Genomic DNA, 12,822 nt, shown 5'->3' with positions numbered 1-12,822 from the left:
AGATAAGCAAAAAGTTAACTGGTGTGTTTTTGCTTTTTTTTTTTTGTGTTGGGCAGATCAATCAATTCCTCCTGTATTTATCAAAAAGCTAACCAAAAAGGATACCATTCTGGGATCTTCTATCCAAATGGAGTGTAAAGTCTCTGGGTCACTCCCAATTGTTGCAAAATGGTTTAAGGATGGAAAAGAAATAACTGACAGTGCAAAATATAGAAGCCTGTGCCATGAGAACACTATGTCACTCGAGATTGCTAACCTAGAGCTGGCAGACAGTGCAAATTACACATGCAGTGTCTCTAACGTTGCTGGAAACGATTCTTGCAGTGCTGTCCTGACTGTGAAAGGTTTGAAACTCTTTTACTACTTCTTATCTATGATAAATGCTGGGAAAAATCTTATGCTAACACTCTTATACCTCTTAATATTAACACTGGAAACTTGTTCCCCATGCTTGCCTCACTGTTTTTCTTCATTCTTAGACATTTCTGATGTAACTGTGTCTTTTTGTTAAAAACTGCAGAGCCACCAAGCTTCTTAGTAAAACCTGAAAGCCAACAAGCCATACCAGATTCCACAGTGGAGTTTAAGGCCACACTGAAAGGAACACCACCCTTTACAATAAAGTGGTTCAAAGAAGACTTAGAACTTGTATCTGGTCCAACTTGTTTCATTGGGATTGAAGGTTCAACTGGGTTCTTAACCCTCTATTCAGTGGATTCTTCTAGGAGTGGGCACTACACTTGCCATGTTACAAACGATGTTGGCAGTGACTCTTGCACTACAACACTCTTGGTAACAGGTGTGCACTCTTTCTTGTTGTGTTGTTATCTTTTTGTCTCCTTCTTCTCCTTTCTTTTTGCCAAGCCCACCTTGGTGATCTTTGATACACTGCCAAGTGATTCCCTACCCTGTGTTTGCAACCCACCGTTGTTTGTCTCTTCTCCCACCATTTTCTCTCCAGTGTTAGTTCAGATCTTCCTGACCCCACTTTTTTTGGTTTTTTAGAACCTCCCAAGTTTGCTAAGAAGCTAGAGGCTACAAAAGTAGTCAAGCAGGGTGACTCAGCCCGGCTTGAGTGCAAAGTAAGTGGATCTCCAGAGATGAAAGTAGTGTGGTTCAGAAACGACCATGAAATTGTTGCCAGTGAAAAATTCCGGACATCATTCATTGACTCTGTGGCGGTGCTTGAAATGAATCATCTCAGCACTGATGAGAGCGGTGATTACATCTGCGAAGCTCACAACCCTGCTGGCAAGGCCAGCTGTAGCACCAAAGTCACAGTGAAAGGTTAGATTTCCTCTTGTTTTCCAACTGCAACTTATTTTTCCCCTGGTGGCTGTATCCCTTAGAAATACACAGGAACGTGAGATTAATTAATTTCAGGACTGCCCTGTTCTTCATGTCATGTTTGTTTCTTGATGTCCCCTCATCTTCTCTGCCAGTGTCTAACTAAACAAGAGAGATGATGTTCTTAATGCAGATGAGTACTAAGCTAGTTTTTCCCCAGTTCTATATTTTTGATATCCAAGACAGTTTGTAGTGGGAATTGCTATATCAAGAAGCTGAAATACAAAGAGAAAGAACAGACACAAACTGACTAGTGTCAGTTTTACACCCTGTATGGGAGATTACTACCAGCTAAATGAGACCTGTACCCTCTCTGCCAAAGGTCTCTTTACCTTTTCGAAAGGGGAGCTAAGGGCTCTTAATGCTCGCCTTTGTGCAAGCTCATTTCATATTGTGCCCAGAAAAAGAGGAAAGTCTTGCCCATTCTGTAGTTATTCTCAGCAGTCCCGTTTTCCAGAAGCTGGTATCTGTAGACTCTTTGTCGATCAAAGAGCTTCAGACTACTTTCTAAATGTTCCTTTCTTCCCTTGTTAGAACCTCCTGTCTTTAGCAGGAAGCCTTCTCCAGTAGACATTGTCAGAGGCTCTGAGGTTAGCCTGGAATGTGAGATTTCAGGAACACCTCCATTTGACGTTGCCTGGTACAAAGACAGGAGACAAATCCGCAGTAGTAAGAAGTACAAGGTTACAGCCAAAAACTACCACACGAGCGTTCGCATTCTTAATGTCGAAGCTGCAGACGTTGGTGAATATCAGTGCAAAGCACAAAACGATGTAGGAAGTGACACTTGTATTTGCACTGTGAAGCTGAAAGGTAAAGTACTGGTATATGTGTCTTCTGCAGCGCTCCCAAGGGCGCTACATTGCTCTTCCTTGTGGAAACACTGTGAGTATTTACTATAACTGCGTATTTCTTCTTCAGAACCACCAAAATTCTTGACTAAAATAAACAGCATGACTGTTGTGGTTGGTGAACCAGTAGAGTTACAAGCAAGAGTGGAGGGCTCCCAGCCAATTTCTGTGCAGTGGCTTAAAGACAAAGAGGAAATTATCAGAGAAAGTGAGAACACAAAGATCACATTTATAGAAAATATTGCAACTTTGCAATTTGTGCGCACAGAGACCAGCAGTGCTGGAAAATACACCTGTCAGATCACAAATGATGCTGGAAGTCGTGAGTGTATGGCTACCTTAACTATTCTAGGTAGGTAAAAAGCACAAATTCATGGAAGTTTCTTTTTAAAGTTATAAACTTGGCTTTTTTTTAATCAGCTGTATACTTTGCTTATGCCTCTGAGTTCAAAACAAAGAAAACAGAATCCTCTCCCCAACAAGCAGAAGTCAGGTTCCATATTTCCAGTAGTCCAGCAATAGCTTTGGAAGGAACCACTCTATATTTCTGTCATGTATTTTGCTCATGCCTGCTTGGAGAGGGAGATTAAAATATTTTATATTTTAAATTAAAATATACTTTAAAATTATTTAAAATATTTTTAAATATTTTACTTAGTTTTGGAAAGCATTTGAAATTTGCAGTTTTAGAGTAACAGAAAGGATCAGAAAAACAGCTGTAAAAAACTCCACACCTTAACAAATCGAAATTTCCTTAGTATCAAATGTGTAAACCCCATCTCATAGTGCTATAATACTTACAGCTAATACTTATCAAACCCTGTTTTAACCATATATGTTACCCATCTCTCCTTCCAGAGCCTGCAGCCATTGTAGAGAAAGCAGAGCCAATGAAAGTTACTATAGGAGATGCCTGTACTTTGGAATGCAAAGTAGCAGGGACACCACAGCTTTCCACTGGGTGGTTCAAGGATGGCAAAGAACTGACCAGCAGCCAAAAATACAGAATCACTTTCCTCAATAATGTATCTACACTTAAAATTATGGATGCAGAAAAGGAAGATGGTGGATTGTACACTTTTGCTGTGCAAAATGACGTGGGGAAAAGCAGTTGCACAGCATCAGTTGATGTTTTAGGTTGGTTGGGTAGCTTGTCTTCTATCTTTTACAAAAGCTTTTGTTTGGCCATTCGCTGTCCTTTATTCATTTTCTCTCTAACCATGGATTTATTATGTTTTCTTATGCAGACCGAATCATTCCTCCTTCTTTCACAAGAAAACTAAAGGACATCCCTTGTGTTCTGGGTTCCTCAGCACTGCTGGAATGTAAAGTGTCAGGTTCACCTCCTATTTCTGTTGCCTGGTTCCAAAATGGACTTAAGCTAGTCAGTGGAGAAAAACATCAAATGTCCTTTTCAGATAACCTATGTGTTTTAGAAATTAATTCACTGAGTCACTCAGATACTGGCACTTACACCTGCAAAGCTACCAACACAGCTGGCTCAGATGAATGCAGTGCTGTATTGACTGTACAAGGTGGGTATATGATGATCAGGAAGCTCTCTGAGCTATTCTTTTCTCTTTCTCTCTTGAAATTATCTGCAGTCTTTTGTAAATATTCTTGGGGAAAATTATTGACAGAAAAATAAAGATTTTGCTCTTTATCTTCAGTAGGTGTGTGGAAATACTGGAGCTATGCTGCAGCAATTTGTCTTATCTATCTTTTTCTTTTGTGTATTTAGAGCCACCTTCTTTTGAGAGGACCCCAGAGCCTCTGGATGTACTGCCAGGCACAAGCATCACTTTCACATGTGTTGTCAGAGGAACCCCTCCTTTTAAGGTTAACTGGTTTAGAGGGGCCAATGAACTTGTGCCAGGGGACAAATGCAATATCTACTTGGAGGAGTCTGTCGTGGAGCTTGAGTTATTTGATGTAACTCCTCCCCAAAGCGGAGAGTACACTTGTCTAGTGACTAATGATGCTGGCAGGGTAAATTGTACAACACACCTCACAGTAAAAGGTTTGTAAAGATGATGTCTCTCCATTTACCTTAAATTATTGTTTCCTTCTTTCCATTTAATATGTTGTGCTCAACATTTGTGACTTACTTTCATTAGAGCCAGCTGTCTTTGTAAAGAAACTGAGTGATCAGTATGTGGAGCCTGGCAAGCCCATCATCCTAGAGGGCACTTACACAGGCAGCCTGCCCATCTCTGTGACATGGAAGAAGAATGGCCACACCATCACACAATCTCAGAAGTGTAGCATCACCACCACAGAGAAATCCTGCATCTTAGAAATACTTGACAGCACCAAAGAAGATGCAGGAGAATACACTTGCCATGTTGAAAATGAAGCAGGAAGAGATGTTTGTGAGGCTGTAGTCTCTACCCTAGGTGTGTGCTCCCTTTGCTTCTTTTCCTTGCCTTTTTTTTCAAGTGTATGCTTTCCAAAACCTCGCACACAATAAGCCTGTCTAATTGCTTCTCTTTTTTAGAACCTCCCTACTTTGTTACACACTTGGAACCTCTTGAGGTGTCAGTTGGTTCTTACACAACATTGCAATGCCATGTTGCTGGAACACCAGAAATTACTGTGTCTTGGTACAAAGGTGATACGAAACTCAGGTCTACTCCTGAGTATAAAGTTTTCTTTAAAGACAATGTTGCTACACTTATCTTCAACAAAGTGGCTAGCAGCGACAGTGGAGAATATATCTGCAAGGCAGAAAACAGTGTAGGAACTGCATCTACAAAGGCTCTCTTAACAGTTCAAGGTGATGATTTTATATTAGCTTGCTAAAACTCTTTTTGTCCTGCCAAACTATAAAAAAGTTGCTTCCTGGGGTATATTTATCCTTTACTTCCTTTCTTCCAGAACGCAAACAACCACCTTCCTTTGCAAGAAAATTAAAGGACCTCGAGCACCCTGCTGGTTTACCCCTTAAGCTCATGTGTCGGCTCAATGGTTCAGAGCCCATTACTGTCACTTGGCACAAAGATGGTGTGCTGCTAAAGGATGACCAAAATGTGCACATATCCTTTGTAGATAATGTTGCAGTGCTGCAACTGGTGCGAACCGAGATGAATCATACTGGGCAATACACCTGCACAGCCACCAATTCTGTGGGCACTGCCACCTCAAGTGCTAGGCTCACAGTGGCAGGTGTGTTGGCTTATAAAACTTTTACTTGGATCACAGGTTCCTCCCTCTTATTTCATGCATGCAATGGTACCTGTGTGTTGGATTAGCTTTTTTCTGAGTTATGAGTATTACATGGCTTTCTTGTGTTTCTAGAACCCAAGCAAGCACCTGTCTTCGACATAAAACCAGAATCTATTGATGTGCCTTTTGGAGAAAGTGCTGATTTTGAATGCCATGTTACGGGAGCCCAGCCAATACACATAACATGGTCCAAGGATGGTCGGGAGATCCGAACTGGAGGAAATTTCAATATTACGTTCACAGCCAACACAGCTCACCTTCGAGTGCTCAGAGTGGGTAAAGGAGACTCTGGCCAATATACTTGCCAAGCTAGTAATGAAGCTGGGAAAGACTTCTGCTCAGCCCAACTCAGCGTCAAAGGTATTAAGTCACCTTTGTTTGTGCATTTTATTTTTCTTGGCTAAAGAGATCTCTTTGTCTTTGATCTTCTACCATTTCTAGTTTAGAAATTTATAGAAAGTAGCTTTCTAGACTGCAGACATAAATCATGTAACGACCTTCTCCCATCATACTGTGTAACTGCAGAAGTCTTGTGTGCCTGCAAAATCTTGAAGGAGAAAGGTATCTGTGTGAACCTGTTTGTATGGAGATTTACACTCACACTGCTTTTTACTTTAATAACTAGTCACTGTGGTAGTCACTCATAGCAATTGCTATATGGAAAAATATTAGTAAGTACAGCTCTACCTTGCATTTGTTGGCCTGCATAGGTGACTCTTTCAAATTTGATAAAGATTTCAATTGGAGTTCTGAATTGTTGATTTAATCTAGACTATGAATCATCTAATTTCTTAAAGCAGAAATACACTTTAAAGATGTGTAAGCAAGTGAAACGATCCCTACCACGTTTCCGTTGCTCCCAGGGATGAAGGGCTTGTCAAATCTTTCACGTTGGCCTGGGAACTCTGTTACTTGTTACCACTCAAAGGTAACAGCAAAATTTCAATTGGGTGGAGCAACCATTCTTTGTGTATCTTTTACGGCTTCAACTGTCTGATGCAGCAGGGTCCAAAGCTGGCAGAACACAGTTTTGCTTGTTGTCTTTGCCTTCTTTTCTTCATCTTCTGTATTCCCTTGAAAGGAAACTCTGGTTGGAGATGCAGCCAACTTCTGTAACAATTTTATTTTTGTGCTGTAGTACTCTTGTGCCTCCCAGAACTCTTGCTCAGTGCTGTAGCTTTCACATGGCAAACAGGTAAGTTGTCGTTCTCTACATACTTATTCTGTTCTGCAGAACCTCCCAAGTTCATCAAGAAGCCTGAAGCTTTGCGGTTCGTGAAGCAGGGGGACACAGTTCAGCTTGAATGTAAAATCAGTGGCACACCAGAGATCAGAATCATGTGGTACAAAAACGATCAGGCACTCCAGGCAAGCGACAGGCTGCACATATCCTTTGTAGACTCTGTGGCAACGCTGACCATCCTGGGTGCCACTGCTGAAGATGCTGGGGATTACATCTGCGAAGCCCACAACTCCGCAGGCACAGCCAGCTGCAGCACTTCAGTCACAGTGAAAGGTTAGCACAAGCTCTGCACTCCACCAGAATCCCTGGCTGCCAGGCCTGCTCCCAGCTGCACTGCTGCTGCAGCAGCTGCTGCAGCTGCTGGGACAGTGTCTCTCCAGCTGCTCTTGCATTTAAATGCTGATGTGTTTAAGCAGCAGAGATCAGGCAGGAAATAGTGCTGGGTGTTCAGCACTGTGCAGTCATTCCCTCGCCTCCCCATTTAAGTCAGTTGCGGGTGAACAAGGCAAGCTTTTCAGATCACAACGGAAGCATGGACTAGGTGGAACACCAGCCATGGTGAGGAAGCTGGGAATACTTTTCAGCCATCCCCCTGTCTCCTTTTTATATACCGTGATACTGACAGGAATGAAATTTAAGAAGGAAGAGGAGGCTGTGTAGCTGAGCTTCACTTACTGTAGCTTTCATGACTAGAAAGAGTGGGGGGAAAGATAGAATGTAAGATGGAATGACACCCTAGAGTGCAGGGAGAGTGGCTCTTGGGGAAGGACACTGAGCACTGATTCCAAACAGGTGCAGAAGTATCATATTTTCTGCCCTTTGGACTCTGAGTGCTGGGATTTTTTTAGCGGGGAGGCCGCATATTTAGAAGCTAAATATGTGTTTACAATATAAGCGTAGGCTCCCTTCCTGAATACATTGCTTCCTGCTACGATCCAGAAACTCACCCAGAGAAGGAAGCTCACACATTATGATGTGATTCTTTTTTTATAGAACCACCTGTTTTTAGCAAGGTGCCAAGCCCTGTGGACACTCTTAAAGGCTCAGATGTTATCCTTCAGTGTGAGATAGCAGGGACCCCACCCTTTGAGGTGGCTTGGTTCAAGGACCGGAGGCAGGTCAGGAGCAGCAAGAAGTTCAAGGTGACAGCAAAGCACTCCATTGCCAGTCTTCATATTCTCAATTTGGAATCTCAAGATACTGGAGAATATCAATGCAAAGCTATGAATGAGGTGGGAAGCGACACTTGCACCTGCCCAGTGAAATTCAAAGGTTTGTATGCCAGAGGATCAGCATCACTGCCCTCTTTTCTTGATCTCCTGACTGTCGCTTTTTCAAGCAAGCATGTATGATTAACTGTCCTCTGCCTTGTTTTTGCTATCAGAACCTCCACGGTTTGCCAAGAAGCTGAGTGACACGGCAATCTTCATTGGGGAGCCAACAGCCCTGCAGGCAGTAGTGGAAGGATCCCCACCAATTTCTGTTGTCTGGCTCAAGGATAAGGGTGAAGTTATTAGGGAGAGTGAAAATGTTCAAATGTGGTTTATGGACAACATTGCAACTCTTGAGATTGGCAGTGCAGAGGGAACTGACGTTGGGAAGTACATCTGTCAGATCAAAAATGATGCTGGCATGCGGGAGTGCTCTGCCTTTTTACAGGTCCTAGGTGGGTATAGCCTACTCCACTATAGGTACTGTGTCTTACAGCTTGCACAGCTGGCTCTACCAGCCTTTGCCTTCTGCTTACACCCTGTGCTCACAGGTTTGTGGGTGGATTTCCCTGTGACACACAGACCCCTCCCTTCCTATTTCAGAACCAGCAGTCATCTTAGAGAAGACCGAGCCGATCACAGTAATGGCTGGCAATCCTTTTACCTTGGAGGTCAAAGTAGGAGGAACACCTGAGCTTATCACCAAGTGGTACAAAGATGGCAGAGAGCTAAAGAGTGACCGCAAATACCAGATTTCCTTTTTCAACAATATATCCACTTTGAAAGTCTTTTCTGCAGACAGGGGAGACAGGGGCTTGTATACTTTTGAGGTGCACAATGAAGTGGGGGACAGCAGCTGCACTTCTTCAGTTGATGTTTCAGGTCAGCTCTGTGTCTTTATTGTTCACTCTTGTCTTTAAAGAAAGCTTTTATTTTTCCCCCCTTTTCTTTCCATTGAAAGAAACCCCAACACTTGTCTTCCTGTTCTTCTTCCCTGTCCTACTTAGATCGCCTCGTTCCTCCTTCATTCTCAAGAAAACTAAAGGAGACAAATGGGGTGCTGGGATCCTCTGTGCTGCTGGAGTGCAAAGTATCTGGCACAGCTCCCATATCTGTGTCTTGGTTTCAAGATGGGAATGAGATTGTTAGTGGAGAAAAACATGAAATCTCATTCTTGGATAATGTTTGTGCTTTGAAGTTGAATGCCCTGGATGTCACAGATACAGGGTCATATACATGTGTGGCAGCCAACGTGGCTGGGTCTGATGAATGCAGTGCCTTCTTGACTGTACAAGGTCAGTGGAAGGATACTGCCACGCCTTCAACAAAATTCTTCTTCCCTCTTCTCTTTCTTTTCTCTGGTTTCCTGTGGTTTCTTTTTCATGGTTTGTTTGGTTTGGGGTTTTTTCCCATGGTTCCATGGTTTCTTTTTTTTTCTTTCTTTTTTGACTTAAACCTGCTCATTTTCCTCCCCACAGAGACCCTGCTATTAACATCTTTCTCTGTCTTTTACTTCTTTGCATGATCCTTAGAACCACCTTCTTTTGTGAAGACACCTGATCCCCAGGAAGTTTTGCCTGGATCAAATGTGACATTCACCAGCTACATCAAGGGCAGTACTCCCTTTAAAGTAACTTGGTTCCGAGGCATCAGGGAGCTGGTGCCAGACAGCAACTGTTCCATCTCTCTCCATGAGTCTGTGGCACAGCTGCAACTGTACAATGTGGAGCCAGGCCACAGTGGGGACTATGCCTGTGTGGTCACAAATGATGCTGGCAGTGCCTCATGTACAACACAGCTCTTTGTAAAAGGTGTGTTTGGGTGTGTGCATGAATGCACAGTTATCTTCATTCACTCCCTGCCTGCAGCTCTTCCACATCTGTCCCTCTTACTATTGATTCATACCTCCCCACAGAGCCTGCAGTCTTTGTGAAGAAATTAAGTGATTTCAGTGTGGAGCAGGGGAAGTCCATTGTGCTAGAAAGCAGCTACATTGGCACCCCTCCCATCTCTGTCACCTGGAAAAGAAATGGGATGCCCATTTCTCAGTCTCAACGCTGCACTGTTACAACTACTGAAAAATCTGGCATTCTTGAAATCTTCAACAGCACAAAGAACGATGAAGGCGAATATACCTGTGAGGTGGCAAATGAGGCGGGTGGGGATGTTTGCCGCAGCCTTGTCTCCATCTTAGGTATTCATCACCCCTGATCCCCCTAACACACCCCAGTGATGCTCTACCTCTGCTCACCACATTCTCTCCTTCCCTAGAACCACCTTATTTTGTCACGCACCTGGACCGTGTGGAGGTGAAGGTTGGCGAGCCCTTGACCTTAAAATGCCAGATTGGCGGTTCACCAGAAATCAAGGTGTCCTGGTACAAAGATGACACCAAGCTCAGATCAACACAGGCTTATAAAATGCACTTCAAGAACAATGTGGCAACACTGGCATTCTCTGCTGTAGAGGATAGCAACATTGGAGAATATATCTGCAAAGCAGAAAATAGCATCGGCTTTGCCACCTCCACAGCTTTGCTTGTTGTTAAAGGTGATGGGCCAAGAGCCACTCTTTTGTGGGGTAGTTTGTAGGAACTCTTTGTTGTCTACAGAAAGGGGGTTTTATTAATTTCAAAGATAATTCATTCTAGGTTGACTGCTTACTGATAGTAGTGATTATTATTGTTTTGCAGAACGTCAACTTCCCCCTACATTCACCAGAAAACTTAAAGATATTCAGGAGGTGGTTGGTGCCCCGGTGACATTTGACTGCCGCATAACTGGCTCAGAGCCTATCCAGGTGTCTTGGTACAAGGATGGGGCTCTCTTAAGCGACACTGATAACATGCAATCAGCCTTCTTAAATAATGTTGCAACTTTACAGATCTTAGAAACTAGTATGGATTACAGTGGGCAATATACTTGCTCAGCCCAAAATGCTCTGGGGACTGCCTCTTCCAGTGCCAAACTTCTCCTTACAGGTTTGTAGATCATACTTTAATGAGAATCTTTTGTATGTCTTTGCTCTTTTACTTCTCCACTCTTTTTCCAACTCTACCAATTGAATAGTGGACGATGGGCATGGCGTGGTGAGGCAGGCTTGGTGGTGAGCTCTGCCATGCTTTCCTCTTTGCAGAACACCTACGACCTCCCTTCTTTGACGTCAAGCCAGTATCAATCGATGTGGCTCTAGGGGAAAGCGCAACCTTCAAGTGCCACATGACTGGTTCTGCCCCCATGAGGATTACTTGGACCAGAGACAACAGAGAGATTCGTCCAGGTGGCAACTACAAAATGACCCTGGTGGAAAACACGGCCAGCTTGACAGTCCTTAAAGTTGGTAAAGGGGATGCTGGACTCTACACATGTACTGCCAGCAACAGTGTTGGAAAGGACGCGTGCGCAGCTCAGCTGGCTGTACAAGGTATTGCTGTGGGCTCTGGTGTTTATGAGGTTTTCTTTGCAAGGCAGACACCTGGAAAACACATTCTGTCCTTAATGCAAGCATGTGTGCAACTAACAATTTTTACAAGGGGTTACTCTGAGATGTCTTATTTCACTTAAATTTTATTGTAATACTTAAATACTTACTCATATTTCTTCTACTTTGGTATAGTACCTGATTTTTCTTATCAAAGGGATTCTTCCATTGAAACATTAACTTTTATTACTTTGTTGCGCCTTTATGAATGGTTCTGTTGGACAGCAAAATCTATCTTCCTAAAGTCTTTCTCCAGCAGTGACAATCACTAGGTTGCCCAGGGGAGTGAAAGGAAACTGAAAGAAATTCAGAAACTGGGGGATTCAGTTTTATATACATCCCACCCAACACTTCACCTCCTCTTATAGTGTGGGGATCTAAAAGTAAAAATCCAAATTTATGAGTGGCTCAGACTGTCTTGGTGCAAGTGACGTATGTTAGTGTAATTTCCTCAGTGTAGGTGGAAACTTATTTATAGCTGTTCCGGATATTTCAATTTTACTGATTTTATAAGAGAAGTGTAACGTACACTGCTTAGATTATGCCTGAGTTAAAAGGTTGCTGAGTAAAAAGGTTAAAAGTTAAAAGCACTTTCTTTCCTCTTTTTTCTTTTTTTTTTTCCTCTTTCCTCTGTATGAATTTGGAGTGCAAAGGGGGGGGAGAATATTTCAAGAGTAAATCCTTTTGCTCTGTATGAAAAGTAACACAGGAAGCTGAGCTACTAGTAGCAAGATTTTGTATTAATTATTTGTCAAATGTTTTATATATATCAAGTTTTTTCCGACCATAAGCATTTTTCTTGGTGAAGGTGTAAATAGTGTGTAAGACTGAATTATCTGGATTCAGTAATGAGTAGGGCTGCTGTATTATGTAGCTTGACTTCCAAAATGCATTGAAAAATTGTAGCAAGAAATCAAACCTCTTTAAAAAATCTGAAGCTTCTTTCTACCACAATAATTCTGTTTATTATTAATTATCTCATTGGTAATATCTTTATTTGAACACCAAAACCATCTGTAAAATGATCCCAGTTGACCTTATTTAATTTTTTTACTCTTCAAATCTTTATTTGTAAAATCCTGAGGAGTATTATTATTTTATTTTTTGATCCTGAATTTACTGACAATTTTTAGTGTCAGTATTCTTTAGAATTTGTACAGTTTCCCCAAGGCTGTAAAATTACTGATGTTGATTTCTTTCAACCAATGTCTGTAGAACTTGAAAGGTCAATCTCTTTGGGTGCATTGATTTGCATGCATTTATTTGGGCATATGCTGTCTCAATTCTATGACACGCAGCCTTTTTTTTGTAGAATTAAGATCTTTTTTTTAATTGACCTTGAAAACCTCACAGCTTTTTATTAACTTCCTCACTCTAGTATCTAATGTTCCAAATCTGTAGTTTTAATAATTGGTTTGTGTTCTAGAACTGCTTTACATTATAAATATATACCTTACTAATGTGT

At 42.1% G+C, this 12,822-nt stretch overlaps 1 protein-coding gene across 1 annotated transcript in view; it reads left to right on the top strand.

Moving 5' to 3' along the window:
- Positions 1-12,822, top strand: part of TTN (titin) — a 238,349-nt gene that overhangs the window by 63,043 nt on the left and 162,484 nt on the right. The window contains 22 exon segments of the mRNA XM_031058521.1: positions 57-344; positions 521-799; positions 1,006-1,287; positions 1,882-2,160; positions 2,269-2,550; positions 3,057-3,335; positions 3,446-3,733; positions 3,940-4,218; positions 4,316-4,594; positions 4,696-4,974; positions 5,076-5,363; positions 5,496-5,783; positions 6,658-6,939; positions 7,660-7,938; positions 8,051-8,332; positions 8,481-8,759; positions 8,885-9,172; positions 9,410-9,688; positions 9,793-10,071; positions 10,149-10,427; positions 10,570-10,857; positions 11,013-11,300. Coding sequence (XP_030914381.1) covers positions 57-344; positions 521-799; positions 1,006-1,287; positions 1,882-2,160; positions 2,269-2,550; positions 3,057-3,335; positions 3,446-3,733; positions 3,940-4,218; positions 4,316-4,594; positions 4,696-4,974; positions 5,076-5,363; positions 5,496-5,783; positions 6,658-6,939; positions 7,660-7,938; positions 8,051-8,332; positions 8,481-8,759; positions 8,885-9,172; positions 9,410-9,688; positions 9,793-10,071; positions 10,149-10,427; positions 10,570-10,857; positions 11,013-11,300 — 6,213 coding nt within the window.

This window comes from Geospiza fortis, unplaced genomic scaffold (assembly GCF_000277835.1).
Source record: "Geospiza fortis unplaced genomic scaffold, GeoFor_1.0 scaffold112, whole genome shotgun sequence".
Lineage (NCBI taxonomy): Eukaryota > Metazoa > Chordata > Aves > Passeriformes > Thraupidae > Geospiza > Geospiza fortis.
This window is presented reverse-complemented; position numbering and strand designations above follow the sequence as displayed.